Source organism: Thalia democratica, chromosome 4, assembly GCF_965202585.1.
Source record: "Thalia democratica chromosome 4, ktThaDemo2.hap1.1, whole genome shotgun sequence".
Taxonomy (NCBI): Eukaryota; Metazoa; Chordata; class Thaliacea; order Salpida; family Salpidae; genus Thalia; species Thalia democratica.
In genome coordinates, this window is record NC_139168.1 from 31,070,164 (window position 1) to 31,094,085 (window position 23,922).

At 29.7% G+C, this 23,922-nt stretch overlaps 1 protein-coding gene across 2 annotated transcripts in view; it reads right to left on the minus strand.

Annotated features, from left to right (window-relative positions):
• Positions 1 to 16,870, minus strand: part of LOC145834805 (low-density lipoprotein receptor-related protein 5-like) — a 30,820-nt gene extending 13,950 nt beyond the window's left edge. For both annotated transcript variants that reach the window (XM_082942317.1, XM_082942316.1), the window contains exons 1-20: positions 16,767 to 16,870; positions 15,986 to 16,149; positions 15,253 to 15,351; positions 14,208 to 14,344; positions 13,797 to 13,994; positions 13,444 to 13,597; positions 13,012 to 13,219; positions 11,444 to 11,581; positions 10,509 to 10,706; positions 8,447 to 8,612; positions 8,086 to 8,219; positions 6,246 to 6,384; positions 5,616 to 5,847; positions 5,056 to 5,215; positions 3,960 to 4,105; positions 3,677 to 3,778; positions 3,174 to 3,298; positions 2,093 to 2,283; positions 1,658 to 1,799; positions 214 to 422 (exon numbers count right to left, since the gene is read on the minus strand). In XM_082942317.1, coding sequence (XP_082798443.1) covers positions 214 to 422; positions 1,658 to 1,799; positions 2,093 to 2,283; positions 3,174 to 3,298; positions 3,677 to 3,778; positions 3,960 to 4,105; positions 5,056 to 5,215; positions 5,616 to 5,847; positions 6,246 to 6,384; positions 8,086 to 8,219; positions 8,447 to 8,612; positions 10,509 to 10,706; positions 11,444 to 11,581; positions 13,012 to 13,219; positions 13,444 to 13,597; positions 13,797 to 13,994; positions 14,208 to 14,344; positions 15,253 to 15,351; positions 15,986 to 16,149; positions 16,767 to 16,827 — 3,103 coding nt within the window. In that variant the 5' untranslated portion in view covers positions 16,828 to 16,870. The remainder of the gene's footprint in view (positions 1 to 213; positions 423 to 1,657; positions 1,800 to 2,092; positions 2,284 to 3,173; positions 3,299 to 3,676; positions 3,779 to 3,959; positions 4,106 to 5,055; positions 5,216 to 5,615; positions 5,848 to 6,245; positions 6,385 to 8,085; positions 8,220 to 8,446; positions 8,613 to 10,508; positions 10,707 to 11,443; positions 11,582 to 13,011; positions 13,220 to 13,443; positions 13,598 to 13,796; positions 13,995 to 14,207; positions 14,345 to 15,252; positions 15,352 to 15,985; positions 16,150 to 16,766) is intronic.
• Between the last annotated feature and the right edge of the window lie 7,052 nt (positions 16,871 to 23,922).

The window sequence follows — 23,922 nt, forward strand, 5'->3', positions numbered from 1 at the left end:
TACATTAAAAAGTACGTTCAGTCAAGATAAATTTTAACGTTTTACATTATGAACCTAAACAAATAAGATACAAGATACATCAGGGTTCTGAAAAGCTGGCTGTATCACCCCCTTTTTTTAATTTAGCTATCAGAAGGCTATAAATAATAATGTACATCAGCTAACAATAAAAAAGTTGTTTTTCAAAAAACAAATGTTTTAAATTCTACGAACCAGTGCAAGTTATGTTGTCCCTGTTCAGCGTGTAGTGCTGCGGACACTCGCACTTGTGGGAAATTCCCGAAGTCGAGGGCAGGTTGAAGCAGAAATGCTGGCATCCGCCGTTGTCGTGGTCGCAGGGGCTGCCCGCTGGGTGGTGCTGCCGAGTGCCATGGAAAATTATCAGGTCCTCCAAATCGATGTCCCTCTTGACGACTAAGGGTCTGTTGGAATTATTTGGTTTTAAAACTTTGTAGAAAAGTTTAAAGAAGTATTTTAAAAAATCATTGTAGCTGCACAGTTTAATTAATATCTATTTATTTATTAAAAGTACACATATACTTATAGACGTTTTAGTTATAATAAAATTTTAGAACTTAATTCTCGAAGTAGTTCTTTTTAAGAACAATGAAGTATCTCACATTTTATTATTTTTTTGTATCAATTTATATAACAAAAAGTAAATAATTTTTTACCGGAAATTCTTGCCATTCATATTTTGTTTATAATATCTACAACTTGTTTTGAAAATAAACATTTGGGTGTCATGTGAAAAATAAAAATAAACAACATATCTTATTTATAGCTTAAAATTTTATCACGTAGCTCAAATTAATATTTAACCGAGACAAAAAGATTATATTTAGCACAAAAGTTTAAATGTTATGTGTAATAAAACCTAAACTTTACACATAAAACATATTCTCAAGCTAAAAAATAAGTAGGCAAATTCAAATATGTCTTTTGTACCATGTCGCAAGTAATTAAGCATAAAATTAAAACGTGCAAAGCTGTTTTGAAACTTGTAACTTTCAACTTACGTTTAAACACTGATCAATACTTTTAAGTACATGGTAGTGCTTCATAATAAAGTTGTTTGAACTTATGTATACAGTCTTATTAGCATAACAATTTAAACTATTTTTCTAATTAATAAAGTTTATATTAATTTATGTGTGTTGAAAAAATGTTATGTTCTATTAATAAATAAAATACATTCTTAATACTTTTTTTTTTAATACAAGACGAATATAATTTTGTTTTTGATTAATGGGAGTTAAGATAATTGAGTCTGAAGTGCTTTAGATTATTTTTTATATCTACATTTTTCGAACACCAAGTAAAACATTTTAAATCTTACGAACTTCTACCTATGAATTGCTTATAGAAAAATAATTTATAAACAAAAATAATAAGTTATAGCAAAAAGCACTAGTTAAGTAGTTCACCAAACTTTAAAGCCTACAAAATGTCGTTATTTAGTTTGATTTTTTTTATACACAGTATACACTGTACTTTTGAAATGCATAAGTCGCGATTGAGTTTATAAACACTGAGAATTATAAGATCAACGCAACAATTAAACATCCATCCGATTGAACGTCTAAAAGAAACAGTTTGATTACAAGAAGCTCAATATTTACATTCCACGCAGGAACAAATGTCAACTAGTACCAACTTGGTGCTGTTGTTTTTGCTCAGCGGCTGCTTCTCAATGGTGTGCTTGTTCATGTTGAACCAGTACACGTGCGAGTCGTGGAGCGCCACCGAGAACACGTCGTTCGTGTGCGACCCCCTCACCACTATCCGCATGTGGGTGCCTGCAGAACTTACATGTTAACACTTGTTAAAATGAAAATGTAATTCACATAGAGAAGTGTATTAGATTCTAATAAATAAAGTACTTTTTCAAATTGTTGTTGCTATGTTCAAATGGACTTGCTCCGTTGTTTATATTAAACAACAGAAATTATTAACAATTGATACGTTTAAACACCTTCATTTTAGTACACCAAACTACATTGAATTTTTAGTAATGTTTGAAAACCTTTGTTAAAAAACACTTATGCTTCTTAGATATAAAAATAAAAAAGTTAAGCAGAAAAGAAACAACCTTGGTTGGTGCAACTCATCACCATGTTGGACTCGAAGTCCACCCAGTAGATCCGCCCGTCGTTGTAGTCCACCGTGAGCGAGTTGGCCCGCCCGACCAGCGTGGACGTGGACAGGTGGCCGACGTCTCCGCCGTCCAGCCTCGCCCGCATTATGGACGGGTTGCTGCTCCATTGCGACCAGAATATGTACCTGGAGTGTTTACGTGTTAAAAATATGAGCAAACACTTCCTTGCACGTGCTTCAGACTTGATGACTTATGCATTGCTCAGGGTGATGTTTATTTTATCGCGTTACATATGCGAACAACTTGGCACTATGGTATGCAAGTTCGAGTTTCATAATGCACTGTGCTTTTGAAAAATTTTACTGCTTTTTTGACACGTTTTTATAAAGTATGCAGTGACTTATTTAGTGGATTTATAAACAGTTTTTAATTTATTCAAACTAAAGTAGTAATTGAGGGTAGCATATATTATGCCGTTCAAGTTGTATTAGTTTGCAAAAAAGTGTTTCAAAATGTTTGTGTTTTTTTAATACAAGACACTTGTAAGAGTAATGATTAAGCTATTTAAACAACTAATGAAAGCTTTACCGATTAATATTTCTGTATGTCGTATAAAAACATATACTACACTATAAAAAAGTAAATATAATGACAAATCAACGTTGAAACTTTAATTTTATAAAAACTTGAACACTTAAGTTTGCATAAACAGTTGTTTAATTATAACATTTATGTGATAGTGTACTAAACACGATTGATTATAAAATTTACAAGCAAACATAAGTAGAATTTAAATGCGAATCTTAAAACCGGATTCTATCTAACTATTGATTGTTGCCAAACTGATGCGTTGCATTATTAGCTGATCATTATTCTTTGTTGTTTATAATTAATAGAACTTGAGTGATAGCTTATTTCTATTGCATGAACTTGCACAAGAATTTATGTAACAGTTTATAACTATCAGTAGATTAAAGTTTTATTATTTTACAAAAACTGACGCGTTTTAATGGAGAAGAAAAATTGACATGTTAAAAGTTTACATTTTTAAAAAACTATTTAATATTTTTCAAACCCTCTTATCGGGTCGACGGCCAGACACCTCGGACTCTCCACTCCGGACCACACCACTGCCCTCCGGACAAACGTGTCAATTTTCGCCACCTCAATCCTGTTTGTCCTACCGTCCGCCCAGTACACCTGGAACATTTATTTTGATGGTACATATTGACAGTTTTTGCAATATTAATTTTTTAATTTATTAAAATGTGTTTTTATTTCATCAGAAAGTTTATATACTATCAAAATAAAATTTTTGATTTTTTAAATATAAAAAGTAAAACTTTCACAAATCTAACTATATGCTTCAAAAGTGTAGTAAATTTTCAGGTTATATTTTGTATAGTAGAAGAAGTATAAAATAAAAAACGAGTCAACAAAAATGCATGAAGTTTTAAATTAACTTAATAACATTTAAAAGAATACATTAATGTGCTCTTACAATTATTTACAATACATATACATATATATAATATTAGTATATAAGATCAAGCTTCAGTTTTTGTTAAAACTTCAAACCTGTCTGCCGATCCAGTCGACGGCAAGCCCTTCCAACACGCCGATTCCAACTTGGACCAGGACTTGCTGGTCCCCGGTCCACATGTGCGACCCGTATATCGCCTACACCACAATATTCAATTGTTTATTACGTTTTACTAATGGAAACTTGAAGAAATAACAGCTTAATTTAATGGCTTGATTTTTTTTTCAAAAACTAATTTGTAAGATTTTGTCATTTTCAAGTCACAGCGACAGCGAAATATTCAACACAAAAACAAATCACAAGCAAATGTTGTCCAACCTTGTGGTGGGCGTGCGTCCAGTAAACGGTCCTGTCCCTGACGTGGAAGTCGAGTTGCGATGCGGACATCCACTTGGAATTGTTGAAGGGGAACCGCGTCCCGTGCGTGTCCAATGAGAAACCGTCGATGCCCACCACGAAATTCCCTGTTGAAATTGATAAAAGTTTTAATTTACATTTTTTTATTTGAAGTTTATCTGAAAAAGAAAATAACTTTAAAGTATTGTTTTAAGTGCAAAAACAACTTTGCCAATTTTTTGTAACACGAATCTTTTGACTAATCATTTAATTAATTTTCTGAAACATGTTTAGAAACTTTTTTGTTGAAAACTTCAAAAGGGTTTCCTTCGAAAATTCATATTAAGTCAATCATTAAGCTCAAACTAATGTTTGAACTTGATTGTAACATAATCTGTCTGGAAAATTGCTGTCTAAAACATAATCTTGCGAGATTATGTTTTTTGTTTCCGAGAAATTTGCATTTAGCAGTGGTATTTTGGCAACTGCAATAAAACTAAACTTTATTGTGTCACTAAACTTATTTTTTATATATTTTATATTTCAACTACAATTCTGACCTATAAAAATTATTACGATTTAACCGCAAGAAAGACATTCGTGCAAAAAAACAAGGAAATAAAAGTTTTTATTTTCGTAAATGCATCACATAACTTGAATATTTTGCTAGATAGATTATAAATGCTGTTTAACATTTAAACTATTTAACTTTTGACAAGCTACAGGCTTTAGATTATAACCAATTTTACGTAGCATTAACAAGCTGTTAAACTTTAATTCTCGTAAAAATACTTTTATATTTCTCATGTTTAAGATTAAACGTCTTACTTTGCATACTTTGTTTTTCAATCAACCTTTTACATAAATATTTTTTTTATAGCTACACAATTTTATGTTTATTACCTTTAATTAAGCTCATTTTTTCCTTCGATATTTTTTTAAGTAAAACTATAAAAAAATTCAGTCGATTTTCCACCAAACAGTGCTGAGTTTACACAATTATTGAGCATGTTTTTTTAAAACAATCAGTATAACAATCACAAAAGTACAATTAAACTTTTATACAAAAATGTCGCACCTCCGTTGTCCTTGTCCTCCTTGTCGTTGTACCTGGCGGGCAAGTTGAACTTGGACGCCGACTGCTTGGGAATGGTGTAGAACATGAAGGCTTCCGGCTGTATGCACGACTTCTTGTCCGAGGACAGCTCCAGCCCGTCCGGGCAGCCGCACACTGTTTGCTGTGTGAGAAAAATAAAATTAACTTGGTATTGTGGTAATTCAATTCGCAAGTTAAACTTGGGCAAAACAGTAAACAAGTTGATTTGTACGTTTACTCAAACAGCTTTGCACTGTTACCGAATAGCTGAACAAATGCTATCTTTTATTGAACTGAACATTTATAGATCTTGATGAAAAAGTTTCAAAGTGAATCATTTAAAATATTTCCATCTATTTTAACTTTATTTTCTTAGTAAGACTAACAATTTATTGAGTTATACTTTCCAAAATCAGAGTTTCAATCACTACACAAAAGCCTTTTTCTTTTCTTTTTTATTTCAGAACGCATTTTTTATACAACCGATTTAACAAGCTTTATTTTAAAATGCCAACTCCTAAACAAAACAATTTTCAACCGACCAGCACGTTGTAGAAGCAGAGGTGGGAGCACCCGCTGTTGTTGTGGCTGCACACCTGCTGCGTGGCAACTCCCGCGTACTCCATCAGGGTGGCGTGGATTCCCGATATTTCCTGCAGGTTGGAGGCGACCACCTCCTTTCGAGCCCTCAACTCGTCGGTTTTTCCGACGGTCGGCATCCTCTCGATTATCCAGCGGTGCGTGTCCGTCCAGTACAAATATCCGGACAGGTAGCTGTTGTGTATAAATGAAAATAAATTCACACTTTTTATTGAGAAAAAGAAAATCAACGGGTAAAAGTTTTTGGTTATTTAGATTTTATGAAGCTTTAAAAATCCGGCAACAGTTGTGAAGGTAGATCATGTTTTTAATACTGTCTTATAAACTGTAAAAACTATAAAAACTGTCATCATCTGAGTTTAGAATGTGAACGTTGACGTTTGATTTTAACCTATTAAATGTTATACGTGTAATAACTTATATTAGCTATTAAAAGTTTTACATTTATATATGTATATGTAAAAATAAATAAATATAACTTCGTTGCTTGTGCAACTTTTCAAAGCAGCATCAAAAACAAATAAAAATAAAACTCGAGATTCATCGCTTTCATTAAGCCTTATTAAAACTACCTGATATCACCGATTGCAGCGGAAGGATTTTTGCTCAACAGCTTCACTCTGCCCGTTCCGTCGTAGTTGATGACGTTGATGGTCAGATCGTAAACGTCCACCCAGAACAACCTTCTACCGGCCGTGTCTATTGCTATGCCTGGCGAATTTACTAAAATAAAATCGATTTTTAGCAGAGTTAAGTTTATTTTTTCAACTAGTAAAAGTTTTCCTAAGTTTCAAAAAGATATTTCTTCTGTATTAATTAATTATATATAAACTTACTAATTCATACCGTTTTTTCGTTTTTTTATATTATTATTCTACGTTATAAAACACTTCAACAGTCTTATTTATCTTTGCATGCATATTTTTTTTTTTCAGTAAAAAGTTTTATTTAATCCAAAAATTAAATGAAACAAAAGATAGTGTAAAATTTCATAGAATTTTACCTTTGTAACTTAATAAGACATTTCTAAACAAACATTATTAAATTTTACTTTTAAAAAACACTAAAAACAATATTAGAACTATATAATGTCATTCAAAATTGGTAATGCAGATTAGTACAAAACGAATTATATTCCAATCAAGACTTCGACTGATTCTTAGCTTAAATACCATAACACAAAGAGCGCTTTAAAAATACCGAACAAAACTGATTTTTTACCACACTGTGGTAAACTATCTCATACAAAAAACTTTTATATCATCACATTCGGATGCTGATTAGTTTTATTACTTTTCCCACACACACACACATCACGCCACGAACTTACACAATGAGGTGCTGTGTGAAAAACAGGCTCAACTGTTGCAAGCATCACCCGTCAAACCGAACACCTGTACAAAGGAAGCGCTGATGGTCGAAACGCAAATAGTTTTCTTACGGCCGAGCTCATTAGGAGATTATTTGTTGTGCCGGAGCGCAGACAGGAAACGATGTTTGAATGAACTTGTTGAAGACGCATCGCGTTATCTGCAACGGCAAACAAACAAGATTTCGGCATCAAGAGGTTCATTCATCACTTCAAGTGCGCGTTTAAACGAGTAACCGAAACTGTAATAAACTTGTTTAATTAGTTTTCCGCGCCTTCACAACAACTCGTTGTTCGCGAGTGTCGGTTTTGCTTACTAGATACATGACTTACTTTGCGTTTCACAACAAAGTAATTATTCCAGCAATCAGATTACAAACAGTCATTAATCAACCACACAAGTCAAGTTCACCGGAAATAAGATAAAACTTCAGTAGCACAGAACAGAGAATTCTTCAAATTTGTCAGCTGTAGCTCTCGTACAAGCTCAACGGTCTTAACAGTTTTTCGGCTGAAACTTTTTAACACTTTCAAATTTTTTGCACAAAACAAAAGTTTCCGCATATTTTTACGTTCAAAAAAAAAGAACAAACTAGGAACTTTTCATATTTATATATTTACTTTGAAGGTTCGTCTCAAGCTAATTGCATTCAAATATTGTGTGGTTGAATACACTTTGAAAATTGAAAGGTTAATGAACTTGCTTCACATTCGATGTTCAAACGCTGATTATGCTCGTGAATGGAATAAAAAAAATCTTTTTGTTCAAACAAAAAGAGCAAACCCTTTTGGAGCAAGAGTAAACTTAATTAAACAATTTAAACAAGATACTTTTTAATAATAAACAAACTGAATGTTTAAATATTTTTAACTCCTAATAAAGCTTGGTAATAAAGACATAAACGAAAAGGCTCGTTGTAAACAATAAACTGGCTCTTTTTTAAGAAATGAATTGAGCAAAATACTCAACTCATTTAAAACAAGTAGTTAATAAACTTGAGTACTTTGCAAATTGTTGATGAAAAAACTTATGGCAAATTTACCGTTGGGCCAGGGTATGTTCGTTGATACGAGTGCGGACCTGTTGCTGCCGTCCAAATTGGACATTTCGATTTTGGTGTCCTCGCCCCAGTCCGACCAGAACAGGTGGCCGTTGATCGGGTCCACTTTGATCGACCTGACGAGAAAAGTGTTTTAAATTAAATATTTAATTACTTGGACTAAAAGTGTTTGAATGAAAGTTTTTAATGTTTAAATGTTACACTGAAAATATAACTAGTTAATGCAATTAAAAATTATAACGTAACTAGAAAGCCAAAGTTTAAATAAAACTTTCATGAAGGCTTTATTTATTTTCAAATCGTGACAAAAAGAATAAAAAAACATTATTTAGAAAGTACCGACCTGGGCTGGTTAAGTCCTTCTACGAGCAACTTCTTCCATTTACCGTCGTTTTTGCTGACGTAAATGCTGTTGCTCTCAGTGTCGGTCCAGTACATGTTGCCGGATATCCAGTCCACCGATAATCCGTCACTCTGCTGGAACGCGCTTCGAACTACCGTCTCTCGGTCTGGGTAAAAATATGCGATTTTGTTATTATAATTGTTACGTTTAAGTCATGACGGAAATAACGACTGCAATAATTAATGCACAGAAGCATTACATACAAACTTTGTTTTACGTTTAAATACATGTGCTTTGTTTTCTTCTTTCAAATTTACTTTCAAAAGTCAAAAAATAAAAAAATTCTTCATAATTAATTTAGGTCAAAATTCATTTTATGTTCGGGTTTTCATTCATGAAACAAAATCTTTTTTAATGCTACAAGAAGCATAGTAAAATCTACTAACGATCTAAAACCGTTATATAACAGTGTAGTTTCTAAAAAAAATGCCAGTACTATTTCCATGTTACTAGTGGCTCAGACAAATTTACCCGTTGAAGCTGCTTAGCAACCATCATAATTGGACACGGCTCGTTAGCAACCGTGCTCGCTCGGGCGTGTCGGATCGTCACGTGACGCAAGCGAAACGCGGCTGGGAAATTCAAAAGCATCAAATTGATTTTGGAATTCGTTTTTGGACGCTCCGGGCATTTTCGCTTGTCGGTTTAGATTTGAGCGCCGATAAAAAGTAGATTTTTTTTCGCAACGCGGCTGTTGTTTAAAGTAAACTGTTTAGGCTCAACCTTATATAAGTGCGTCGAATTAGGCGTCTTATTAGCATTTAACAAGCGCGATAAGGCGACGAAATAATTCGAATTTGAAATAGCTTGCGGGAGTTAATGAGTTTGTAGCGAGTAGATGTTATGAAAAGTTTGAAAACTTGTTTTGAAATTGCAAACAACCTAATACATCGAAGTAAACTGTAAATAAATATTCAAGGCATTTAAATATTTCGTATAACCTAATTACCAAGTTAGTATAACCATAAAACTTCTTTGTCAAAAAAAACGTTTTGCGAATAAAGCGTTAACACTTTTTTTTTTTACTAAAAGCATTTTCTTTCCTAGCTAGTAAATATTATCTAAACATCGTAAGTACAAGTTTACGAGAAACAAACAATCTAAAAAGGCGCCATTTTCTAATGGTTTGTTTATCCATTGTACTTTTGAACCCATAAAAGTTAGACTTTGAAACGATTGAACAAACAAATTAATACATCAAATATTTTACAAGCACACTCAAAATACCAAGAGAAAGTTATAGAAAGTTATTTATAGAAAGTTAAGGAAGCAAATCGACTTAACTAGGTAAAATTTTAAACTTTGCAAACACAGTATTTCCTGATTGAAGTACATTTGTAGATGGTGTTTAAGGGTTTAAACATTATTATCTTTGTGGTATCTCTGGTATTTTCTCAAAGGCAAAATATTTGTAGAATTGTGATAGAATAGTAGTAGCTAAGTTACTAATTTGTCTTCATAACCTGACAGTAATTATCGAAAAAGTTGCAAATCAAAGTACTTCTGTTTCAGTTTTTTAATCAGTTTTCGGAAAATTAACCGAACTACTTTATTTAATTTTTACATAACTTCCATTTACTTTGTTCAAAAACTTTTTTCAGATTTGTTTATAACAACTGATGATCTCATATACCCCAATATAGGATTAAAACATTGTTTTGTTGATAACAAACTGTGAAAATAAATAATAGATATAGAACTACTTGAATACTTGCAAAAATTTTTAGGGATATGTTTAAGCGCTCATATAAAATGCTAATCCTATTAATACTTAAAATGCAGCTAATATTACTGAGTAAAAAAATACTTTTTCCGAAAACTACCAGTAGTAACTTTTATAGTAGCTAAGCAAACTTGATTTGTTTTTTTAAGCAAAATTAAAGCTTGGAAAAACTTTAGCTCCCAAAAAAAAAATTGGTTAGTAAAAGCATATTTCAAAGTAATTACGACTTCCAACCACTCAAATATATTTTTTCAATTTAACCTATTTATTAAAACAAACTTTTTCCGTCTACATCACTCCGCACTATTTCTCTCGTGTCGTCATCGACCCAGTAGACTTTTCCTTCCGTGACGTCATAATCGACTTTGATCGCGTTGCTTACTTCCGATTGAATTATGACGTCGGTCTGGTCTTCGGTGTCCATGGAAACCATGCGGATGTCGTTTCTCATCGCCACTATGACGACGTCTCGCGGGCCTGTGACGTAATAACAGTTCGTGTTGGTTTAAATGAATTATTAAAAAAAAATCTTTTTGCACTTTTTCAATCTGTAGTGACAAGTTTGTATATGCATTCAGTTTTTGAAATTCTCTTAATATTTTAGCTTTACTAACTTTTTTTTAAGCTCTTACTTTTCAAAACTACACTGTTTTTTAACGATTTTTAAAACGTATTATATTAAATTTTAACGAACTTTGTAATTTTAAGCATCACAATTTTAAGAATGTTCAATACTTACAATTGACAGTTAAAAAATTTAAATTCAAATTTGTGAAATACACTTACTAAAAACCAAAAAACTTTTGAGACTATACAAGTGGTTGAAAAGGTCAAAAAACTCGAAAACTCAAGAAAAATAATTAAATTGAGCCGAAGAAACTTTAAAAGTTTAAAGTCGGAAATTAGCAAGAAGAGAGAGGTGAGCCCCCTTCAGCGTTTCGGCGCTCGTTCGTTTGAACGGGGCTTCAACTTTTCATTATCTTCTTAACCTTTTCCTGTTTCGCGCATCGAGCACTTTTCAGCTCGCCCCTTGAAGTTTTTGTTCGCTGAAGTCATCAAGATTGAAAATGGTTGCGAGGTGAAAGAAAATTGAAAAGTCTTCAGGCTTTACTGCCGTGCAATTTTTGTTTTAACTTTAATTATTTTGTTTTCAGATTTTGCATGATCAAGATGATCAAGAAATAAATTACTTTATAAAATAAAAAGTAACAAACTTTCGTGGCAGGTTTTTCCGTCCGGTTTCAACCTGATGCCGGTCGGGCAGGAACACCTGAATCCCTGTTTCGATGGGGACAGCAGGCACAGGTGCGAGCACCCGCCGTTTCCATGGCGACACCCGACGTTTCCAGGCACTGAAATATGCAACTATCAGTATTAGAATGTAATACAATCAAAACATACTAAAAACGTAAAAGTTCTTTTTTTAATTGATATTAATACTTATAGATGTTATAAAAGTGATTGAAATATTTTACTTTTAAATCTTTATACACAATATTTTCTACTTTCTTATCAAAAAATTACTTTAAAGGCTCGCCTTCCAAAGCATCTAAATTATTTTTTTAGTATAATATTTAAAAACTTAATATAGAAAAATGCATATTAGTTTCAAGGTAGTTTTTCTAAAAAACAATGCATTGTTGTTCATTTGAAGTATATAACTCAATACTAGAAAACTATTTGTCAGTTTAAAGTTTGAATTAAATATACTATTAGTTATTTAAGCATTCTTGTTACAAAAAATTAGCAAAAAAAATTTAAAGTAATACGAAGAATTAAAAAGAGTGATAAATAAAAAGCAATAGCTGTGCCAAAAGTTGCAGACAATTCTCGCACGGGCTGTGAGAACCTTTGCACTGCGCAAAAATAAAGCCGCTCACAAAATAGAAGAATTTTCAGCGAAACGAACGAAAACAACGGCAAAGGAAACTTCAAAGCACCGAACGCCGCCGTGTCTTCGAAATCGACGCTCGAAAACGAGAGAATAGAAAAAACAACACGAGAGAGATTTTAGATCAAACGAGCCGCGCTCTTTCTGAAGATCAGCCGAATGAATACTTTTCTTTATGCTCGCTTTCTTATTCTGGCTTTGTGCTTGATTTACTTGATTTTCAAGCATTTATGTGCACTGAACAAAGCGTTTATATTTTAAACAAATACACGATTTATTTAAGATACAATAACCTATCTAAACAAATTTACTTACACTTATATATTATAGTAATAGCGTTCTGTAAAAAACTTTTTATAATAAATTCCCAAAACATAATGTATAGACAAGAAGCCTATAATGAAGATAACACTGCTGTATATTTTATTTTATTCTTAAGAATACCATTAAAAAAATTGGTGCTTTAAATTCATTTTAAAACTAAAAACTGAAATACATAAACAATCAGTTACTTTCATTTTATATATAAAAACATTAAAAACTTATAACCCAAACTACTCAACTACGCAAAAAAAACATTTAAGTTTTTGTACCAAACTATTTTTTCAAATGAAGTGTAACTAAATTAAATACAAAACATGTTTAGTTGAAAGAATATGTAGATTAATAGAACCAAAAAAAAACGATTTAATTAAAACTTGATAAATACATATACAAAATTATGCAAACAATCTTCAAAGACTTTGTAATTTTTTATGGTTTTATTTTCACACAGAATGAAAAATTCAAATGATAAAGTTCTTCGTACCACCCAAGTTGACAAAAAAAAATCTTTTGTCTTACGCTGTGAAAACCACCAGCGAAAATTTATTAAACACAACCAATCAAAACCTTGCTTTTGTCGCTCGGCAGAGTACACCTGCACGTCCATGGGGTCGTTCTGGGTGGTCCTGACCTTCTCCGGGTTGCCGGTGAGGTTCTTGTTGATGGCGTTGATCGAGTACGTGTTCCAGTTGGTCCAGTACAATCGGTCCTTGCTCACGCAAATGGCAAACGGGTGGCCCAGCAGCGAGTAGGTCTGATCCTTGGCGCCGTACAACTGTGACGTCATAATATTTATATTGCGAGAACATAAAAAATTCACACTGTTATTTTATTTAGAATAGTACTAAATAGAACGACTCCAAATGTTTACAACTAGTTTATACCGTGTTGTTCTTTACATTTAAAAGCAACAGTAAACCATGTAGTGTTAGTAATATTTCTGTTTTGTCATTTTAATAGCAAAAAATTATCTCCAGGAGTTAAAAACAAACAGCCTACCAAATTGTACTCGTAGGGCTCAAGTTTGTGGGGGTAGGGGTTCAAGTGGGTCCTGCCAACCCTGACGGTTCTGTTGTTCTCATCAACTGGAATGTTGGGTGAAATTTTGATGCCTAGAAGCTGTTTCACCTGCATGTCATCAATTACTTTCTCTCTGTTTGAAGCAGAATAACAGTAAACTTTTGAAAATTGTCATTCAAATAAGCACCTCATTTTCAAACAAACACAAATTTAGTAAATTACTTTGTAGCTAAAAGGTACATCTTCAATAGAAATTGTTCCAGTACAAGAAACTTTATTAAGAGTAAATTTTTAAAGCCTTCGAAAAAAAAAAACACACAAAAATATCTCACCTTTCAGTCCCGTCCAAGTTCATCCGGCTGATCCAGTGGTACTGGGCATCAACCCAGTACACTTTGCCTTCGTCGTAATCTACGGTAAGTCCGTTCGGCCAGTATATGTCTTTCTTGACCAGAACTTTTCTGTTGGACCCGTCCATTCCACACCTCTCTATTTTCGGCATGTAGCCCCAGTCAGTCCAGTACAAGTACCTGGTTGATTGAAAGTTATTTAAATTTAAATTTTCAAGGTACCATAATTCTTATTATCACATTTATACATGTTATACTTTATTTTTATTATTTATGTTAATAAACATAAAATAGCTAACTTGTTTTCGTTTGAAAACTTTAGTTTAGTTTATAAATTTCAGATCTAAGTAGTTGTTAGACTTATTTTCTAGATGTAAAAAATATAAAACTAACTTTCTAAATGGATCTACAGCTATTGCTCTTGGATAGTGAATATTTTTCCACACTAGAACTTTGCGGTAGTCACCATTTAAATTACTAACTTCAATGCGACGTGACATGCTATCAGTCCAATATAATTTTCTGCTAACCTGAATGTAAGTATTTGTAAATACCATTTTTGTTTATGCGTTGATTTGAAAAAAAACATATGGCAGGGTTGCCACTTGTCTTTTCAAAAATTTTTCCAGGTTTTTAAATGTACACATTTTGGGTCTATTTTCAGTTTAAAGTTAAGTTTAAGGTAAGAAACTGTGTTAAATAGCATTAAAACATTGAAAAGATACTGTATAGCTACTTTAAATATGTTTTTTAATAAAAAAGACTTTTGATGATTACAAAAACTTTTTATTTATATGATAGATTCTTTGAGTCAAATCTAAATTTTACTACTGAACATGTGAAAGTTGTTAAAATTCCAGGTTTTTTGGTGATTTTTGTTCAAAATTCCAGGTTTTTTTCAAAATTTCTCAAATTACAGCTTTTTCCAGGTAAAGTGGCAACCCTGATATGGATAAAACGTGTTTAAATATGTACTGTAGATGTGCAAAATCAATATTGTAAATATACAACAGCAAAAACGTGAGAATAGGTTCACAAATGCAAAGAGCCTTTTTTGCAAAAGCTTTAAATGTTCAAACTTTAACTTTTATAATTAAAGACTTTTTTCCTTAAAATGTTTTCTTAGAAATAAATAGATTGCTAATTGATTTTAAATTCGACTATTTGACCAAAATAAAGTGCAAAAGTGTTGGTTTATGCAAAGGTGATGCTATTCATTACTGTCAACTAACCCAAAAACATATGTGTAAACTACTTTAGGTACATTTAGTTGTATAATTTAGATGTTTAGCAAAACTTAAAAACGTATAATCATGTATTTGATATTTTAAAATACGTGTGAAACTTTTTAGAAATAAGCTGAACACAGTAATTTACATTATATTGCCATTTAATTTTTTATCAACGGTATTTAATAAAAATCTTGAATTAAACTCACCCAGTCAACAGCAATACCTTCAGCTTTTCCTATTTTTATGGGGAGTTCTTGTGGTTCTCTTGGTGCTTCAGAAGACATATTCACCAACATAATATTTGACTAGAAAATAAATTAAATTTTAATATGAGTTTTAAACCTGTTTAAAAACTTAACGCCTTCAGAATATCCAGGTATTTATTTTATTTTAATATTTTGTATTTAAGTTTTTATTAAAAAAAAAAAAAAAATTGTGACTACATTTTACCTTCAACTTAAAAAATAAAAAACAAAAAATATTTTAAAATTTTGTAACTTTTTCACTTTTTTCTTAATTATTAAATAAATAGCAGAAAATACTTTGTTTAACTCAATAAATAAAGATCAGAAAGCAATAATTGAATTTTGTTAATTGCTTGACTTGTTTTTATAAAAAAAAAAACTCTTTTTTTTAAACACTATATACTTTTTATAAATCTAAAGTTTTAGTCAAATAAACGCTTAAGAGGTTTACAGCTGAAACAAATAAGAACAACTTTTATTTGCAACAAAATATATTTTTATTCAAAAATTGACTATTAAAATATAATGTATTAACTATCAATAGAAAACAGTTAGTCACGAAACACATATACACATAAAAAGTAAAACTATAATATAATATAACTGCTGCACGTTACTCAACTTTACAATTTGATGTACTAATCAACTTCTAAACTTTACTACTTGTTCGATTTTACATCGTACAACTAAATACCTTGTCAAGGTTAGACACCCAGAAAATTAGCTGCTCATTGAACAAGAAATCCGCTGATGCAGCTTGCTGCAATCTGGAAGCAATAGCTCTTTCTTTTCCGTTGGGATTTGCTGATAATAGAAGAACATTCTTCTGGTTGGCTAGCAATAACACTGGGTCTTCCACTGGAAATTTTACGAAGATTATGACAATATTTTAGTTATCCTTTTTAACATTAACTTTTATTTTTTATTTTATTTTATTTAGATAAGTGGTTTTAAAAGTGCGCATTCACTGTAAATTTTAATTTAGATGAGTAACAGGTATTTCCAAAATAAACATGCAATGCATTTAAGTTTGTTTAAAAAAAAAATTATATAGTACTAAACTAGATTTAGTTTAAAACTTTAATATATAAGTAACTAAGCCACTTTAAGATTAGTTTTAAAATTAAAGAGTTTTTCTAAGTTTTTTATTGTGCACAGAATTTTTTTTTAGTAACAACCAACACAGATTTTGAAAATTTCTAAAGCTACTGATTTAGCAAACATGTTAAACTTTATTCAATTTTTTTCTTTAGTGTTTTTTTTTTGAATATATAACATAAACAAAGCTGATCAGCAACATTAAACCACATAAAAATCTTTTTAAATAATAAAACTTTGAGATAAGTTTAGTAATACAAATCTTTAAAACGTTAAGAAAAATTTAAATTTCACCCTAACTAGTTAGTCTAGAGTAGAGAACTGTAAAACTATTTTAACTACTACAAACTTTTTATACTGACTATATTTTAACTTACATTTTTCAAGAGAGCTTGCAAACTTTACCAATAGTAAAGATAATATTAACAAATACTTCATTGTTTCTTTCTGTTTACATGGTTTAACTAAAACAGTTTGATTATATACCTGTTATAAATTATTTGTGGTAAACTTTCAATTGAAGTGGTCAAAACATAAAAGTTTAAAACATAAATAACTCGAAGAATTAAAAAAAAATTTGCTACACAAAAGGTAAAAATATTATGTGATTTTATTAGTTTTTCATGGTAATTTACACTCAAATAACTTTTATACCATAACTTAATTTTATTAGAAAGTTTAATACCTTCAACATTATTTTTTTTAAATTCAATACACTTTATTTAATGTTTTAGAAATGTTCAAAATCCCTACTTTTAAACTTTATTACTGCTGTATATTATATAACAAAGAGAGTTTTAGATTCTTAACAATATGTATTGTAAATTTAGTTCAACTTTTTTAAGGCAAAAAATGAGTTCCCAGCTTCAGTGTTGCTTGAAAACTGTTATAAAGTTAAATTTCAGAATAGCAATAGTAATCTTTTGCTTCCCACACTTGTTAGTGGTTTTCCTAAATAATTTAATGCAAAAAAAACAATACTTCAAGTTTTTAACTAAAACTTAAAACTTTTTTTAACACCAATGTACCTAAAACTTATTTAATTGAGTAAATTTAAGTTGTTAATTTTGTAAAAGATTATTTAAGACCAAAAAAGTTGTTTACTGTGCTTTTAGTAATATAAATATTTACAACTTACAGTCCTACAAAAACATGCTACCATAAACATCTTTTTACAATATTATCTATTCTAAAAGTTAAAAGTTATAATTTAATACACTTCAACAGCATACTATAATAATAATACTTTAACAATATTTATCTAATTTAACTCTTGACATGTCAATTATTTACTTAACAAAGTTTATAGTTGGTAAATAAATTAGAAACCATCAAAAAAGTTTACAGAAATTAAGACTAATTATTGTTAGATAACTATTTACTTTTCTTTTTTTTTTAGTAGCATAAAGTTTTTATTAAACTAAACATCCAATAATTTTGTGATATTTTATTGTAGTACTTTCATATACTTATAGTATTTTATTTAGTTGGTTATTGAAAATCTTTTTCATAAATGGTGATGTGTGAAAATTGTCCAATATTGTGTTGAATATTAATATTAGTATGTAAAAATAGAAATAATTAGTTCTAAAAAATATTGTAGTTTATCTAAAAATAAAATAGCTAAGTCCATCTTTCTCCAAAACTCTTGGACATAACTTAAAAATTTTAACAAATGTAAAACAGTAAGATTATATTAACAATAAACTTTTTGTGTATCATTCAAACTTATAATAATTGTTTTTTTTTTGGGTTCCATTTTATTAAGCAACTGTAAGTGTTATTGTAAGGTAAACTTAAATGATACTGGATTATATTTTGAAAAAGAAATTATAAGTGCAGTTTTAAGATAAAGTTGAATTTTTTTTTAAATCAAAAATGCAAGAGTTAGAACCAAATAAACAAGTTTCATTATGAATGTACATTAGGGTGCTTATAAAAAACGCAATCTTTGATTTTTCAACTAAAAACTTATTTATATTAGGCATAAACCAAAAAAATATTTTCTGCAAAGTTTTAGCTGATTATAAAAAAATCTTATAGTTTACTTTTGATTTCTCAAAACAACCTCAATGTAAACTGATTGGGACCCATAAAATGAAACCTTTATCTGGCAATTGTCACATAAACATATTGTGCAGAATTGAAAACAATTTGAAGAAAGTATTACAATGGCAGTTCTTGTTTTTTTTTTGAAAAAATTTGAAATTTAAGAAAAATTACAAAAACTCAAGAAGAACCTCCATGAAACATTTTTTAAATTACATTTTAAATTTACACAACGTGTTTTTGTGATAATTACCACTACTAAAACTATTTTCAAATAAAAATTCTGAGATTGCAATTTTTGGGTCCCAGTCAGTGTACATTGGGTTTGTTTTGAGAAAACCAAAAACAGATTCTGTAATTATTTTAATAAATTAGTCTAGATTTTGCACCAGGTCTTTTTGTCATATGTGCTAGAATAAAAATAGGTTTTCCAACTGAAAACTTATAGGTAGTATTTCTTATAAGCACTCTACTGTACATTAAATAACATTTCTGCAAATTTTTTAAATTGAATAAATAAAGAATTTGTTTTTATTGGATGTCAAATAGTTTTAGCTTATATCTAGCTTTGATTTTGGGATCTTAGGAAAAAAGGGCGCAAGTAATCACCTAAAACAAATATCTGTAATTATATTCATTTAAAATTATTTTAAAGAAATACAATCAAACTATAGATACCTTGTTTATGAATTTTAAATGTTGTAAAACCTTTAATTTTTGACTTCAACAAAACATATTAGTTTACAACAAATTTATAAAAACATTCTAAGCTTTTTTTTTTTTTTTGCTAAAAAAATGAAGGGAACTAATTTTTTTTTAATATTTCTTGATTTGCTTATCATAACTTTTTAAAGTTTGTATGCAATAGTTATTCAAAACTAAAAACTATAACTCTGAATAGCTGACTTAATAATGTTTAAGTTTTAAGTTTTAAAAATTATATGTAAATAGTAAGTTCTTTACTAAAATTTACTATTCCCATTTATTCAATAACTTTGTTTTTTTAAACAATTTGAATATTTAAAATAACAATTTTATTTAATGAACACTAAATAACTTTAAATTTTTTTTGAAACCAGGATACTTTGAAAACTTTTTAAGAAATAAGCAGACTTCCAATGTATAAGTTTGTTCAAGTTAAAAATTAACATCTAAAAAGTCTATATGTTTGAAACACTTCTCTCTATGTCTTTTTTATGAATAATTAGTTGTTGACTAAAATAAAAACTAAAAAACTAGGAGTCAAAAAGGTTCTTACCCTAACACATAAGTAGTTCAAAAACATTCCTCAAAACAAGACTATAAGTTTCTTATCAAAAAGTTACAACAACAAACGCAAGTCTTTTCAAAAAATTATCTGTTGTTGACTTTACATATATACATGAATTTAAAATTAAAACGTGAATATTGTGTTTCATTAACTTTAATTAAAAACGAAGCTTGTCAACAAAAATCCTAAAATATCCTGGACAAGACGTTAAAAGGTATCCGTGGTGTGCGACTTGATAACCGAAAGGTTCTTTGAACACCAGGTCCTAGCATTAAAATTTATTAGCATTTTTTGGTCATTAAATAAATTATTGTTGTTGTATGTTTCAAATGGGTTAAAAACCAAAAGTACTCTAAAAAAAACTAGCTTTAGAGGGCTAGTTAGTATACTTGAAGATCAGTCTAAACTAGGGTTTTCCAAAGTAGTGATATCGCCCCCTGGGGGCGAATTTTAGTAAAGGGGCGAAAGGGGGGGGGGCGATAACTAGTAAGGGGGCGAATGGGTGCGAATTATAATTTTGGGTAGTCATAAAATTTTTACTTTCTAGTTTCTATCTTGTTATTTTAGTAGATTTAGCTTGCCATTAAATATTTGACCCTTAGGTAAAACTTTAACAAAAAAAGTCCTTTTTTTTACGTAAAGTATAGATTTCATTTCGAACATGTAGATAAGAATGTAGAGTTTTTCAGAAAACTTCGAGCTGAGAAAACAAAACAGTGTAAAATCACAAACATGTTCAAGAAATCTACACAAAGCATTGAAGATGGACAATTAGCTTTTTATTATCTTCTCTCATAGTTGCTAAACAAGGACTGCCTCACACCGTTGGGGAAAAAACGTTTACTCCTGTCTTAAAAGCAGTTTTTAGTTGCAAAAAATTTGAGCCTCCGTTTAAATGACTCATTAAACTTTGTGATAAAAGCTGTCAACGTAATAAAGAGGCATGCTTTACAAAGTTGTCTGTTTAAAAAGCTGTGCAATGACAATGATGAGGTTTTTGATAAATTGATAATTTATACAGAAGCGAAATGGATATCAAAAGGAAACTGTTTAGAAAGTTTTTGGCTGTTTTTAATTCAATTACTGATTTTTGTTCTCTGAAAATGATAAGGTATTGGCAGACAATCTTCTTAAAAGAAAAGTAGATATTGCTTACATGTTAGACTTATATGGTGAGATCAAAAATCTGACCAAAATTTTATAAGGTAAATTTTGTAAAAGTCAAAAGTAAGATAATCAATTTCAGAAACCAACTTGAACTGTATGGAAAAAAATTCTAAAATAATCAGTTTACACTATTTGCAAGTTTGGAAAACTTAAAACTTCAAATAAGTGAAGGTGAAGTAGAAACATTTTTATCTCATCTGGAACAGCTTAAAGGTGATATTGATAAACGGTTTACTGACGTTTTTCAATTAAACGTCCCGAAGTGGGTTATGGATCCCTTTGAAGCAGATCTTTTTGAAGTAAACGTTGACTTACAGGAAACTTTCTTAGACTTACAAACTGACCTTGAACTTAAAGTAAATTTTATCCAAAGAACGATATGAAAGCTTTTGAACTCAACAAAAACTCGGGCAAAAATATACAATCATTTGGGAGGAAGTTAGATTGTTGTTTATAGCTTTTCCTTCTAGCTATGTTGTTGAGAAAGCTTTCAGTTCAGTTATCAACATCTTGAGCAAAAGATATAATCTAGATATATGTAAAGGAGGTGACTTAAGGCTTTATTTGACTGATTTAGAACCAGGTATTGAAAAACTTGCAAGCAGTCATGAAGGTCATCCTTCACATTAGATTAGACTTCAGTTGAAGACATTACTTTCTGCAAGGTCTTCAATTTTATTTGATATAAAAAATTCTTATTTAAGCTGGTTTGTATTGTATTTAAATAGTCTTTTTATAGTAAAAATTTTATTAAGTTGTTTATTCTACAAAAGGTTTGCTTAAAAGCTTATATAAATAAATCTTTTTTAATGAATGTTTATTTTATGTTTTAGTGGATTTTAAGTTTATTCATAAAATTATTGCCTCATGACATATTGAAATCTGCCATTTTGTAAAAAAATGATAATGCATTTTTGAGTTCGCGCTTTTTGATTTTGTTCAAAGTGCAAATTCAAGCGGAAGTCTATTGTATTTATTGAGTGGTTTATGTTTTAACTTGGTTAATTTTCTATTTTATATTTGTCGTTTTAATTACACTAAAAGTTTTTTTAGCACAGTGAATAAAATATTTGTTTAAAAGATATTTATTTGACATATTTTTGTTATTACTTTTTTATATAAGTATAAGTAAAATAACTTTGTAAACCATTAAAGTTTTGATTTCAAAAAATATTTTTTGACTTTAAAAGAGTATAGATTTAAGGTCTCTATTTGTAATTACTTTAACTATTTCACTAAAAAGATTCTTAAAGTCAGTTGTATTTTCTAACTTGATTTATTATTGCTAGAAAATCTGTATATTAAAGAATTTTAAACAATTAGTACAACTGTTTTTTGTTTTATCTTAATTCAAAATATTTTGACAATTAAAATGTGTTGTTTTTTTTAATGTTTCAATCCTAGCTTTTAATTTTTCACTATTTTCCTTTGTTAAATTATTGTAGGTTGATGGCTAGAAAACAAATTCATTTTTGAACAGAATTAAATAAGCCATAAAAAAGACTGCAACAGTTACAAAACAGAAGTTTAATCTAATAGAAGAATTCTTAATTGATTACTTTCTGTTCACAAAATTAACTGTAAACCTTTAATTTTTATTTTTCAAATTTAAATAAAGAAAATAAAATATTGCTAGGATTAATGTTTAGTTTTCTAAAGACTATTGTAAGTCAAATACTGTTTCATGGTATTCTTCTACGAAACATATATTTTAAAAAGTTAAACATTAAATTTTTAATTTTACAACTATTTTGCTTATAATATATTTTAGCATTGAAATTAATATTGTTTCTGAATTAACTGAAGCTATTGATAAAACTTTTCATGTGAGATAATCAACCAGTTGGTCAAACTTCCTAAAACTAGATCAGCAATGATGTTTTAATATCTATTTCAGATGTGTAAAATAAGCTGTTCATTCTTTTGTAGTTTTTTAATCTATGGTAAATTAATTTTAGAATATGCCTATTTATAATATGATTTAAGTATATTGTGCGACTTGAATAAGTTACTTAGCATTCAAAGTGTCTTAAATTCTAAATGTCCGAAATTCTTTATATTAGAGATTATTATAATATCAGGTTTCAGTTAAGATTTTAGATGGGTAATATACGGTCCAGATCCAGTCAAATTTCGGCCCGCTAAGTAACTTGAAAACTATTTGTGCAAAACAAATAAAATTTAGCTTTTTGATACATAATACTTTGAAATACGCTTTCAATTTGGTTTTCAGTTCACAATAGCACTTCCTAGATCACAATAATAGTAAATCTATATTACAATTTTTCTCGGGTTTTTTAATTTTCTTATATGCTAGCTTTTTAAATTATGCAGCCCGCAAGTACACAAGTCGACACTAGAAAGAATTTTTTAGTAAAAACAACTTGCTAACTACAAAAATTGTCCACAACTAACCTAAAGGTTTCAATAGTTTCAAAACAATTCATATTTAAACAGAATCGATTATAGATTACAAAAGGCTTTTTAATGTTTAAGTTTTTTAATACACTTTACTGGGCTTATAAGAAAGTAACTGTAAACTATTTTTTCAAGCCCTGAAATTACTTTGAACACAGTCCAAAAGTGCGTGCATTAGAAATTCCAGACTAAATTACATTTCTATCGCTAACCGGAGTGTTCTACTTATACAATGTTAGGGGCCTGGTTTATAACGCAACGTGCGCTTTAACTTGTTTAATAAATGTACCCAAGCTAACGCTTAAAGTGTATTTGATAAGTAAACTAATATAACTTACGTACTATTTACTAAAGATTTAATGAATAAGTTACTTATACTAATGTTAAACATAATTCGAGTCTGTGGTAGTGATTATATTTACAATGAAATTGCGAAACTTCAAAATGATAAAATACTGTACAACATAAAACTAATAAATCGAATTATAAATTCTTTTAAAAGACTAGAATACATGAATCAAAGAAGCTGAAAACTACGTGTTCGTTTAAACAAAACTATAAAGCAATATAGAAGCGAACTAAACTCGCTTAAACAAGATTGAAACCATTCACAACTAAGTACAGCGAAA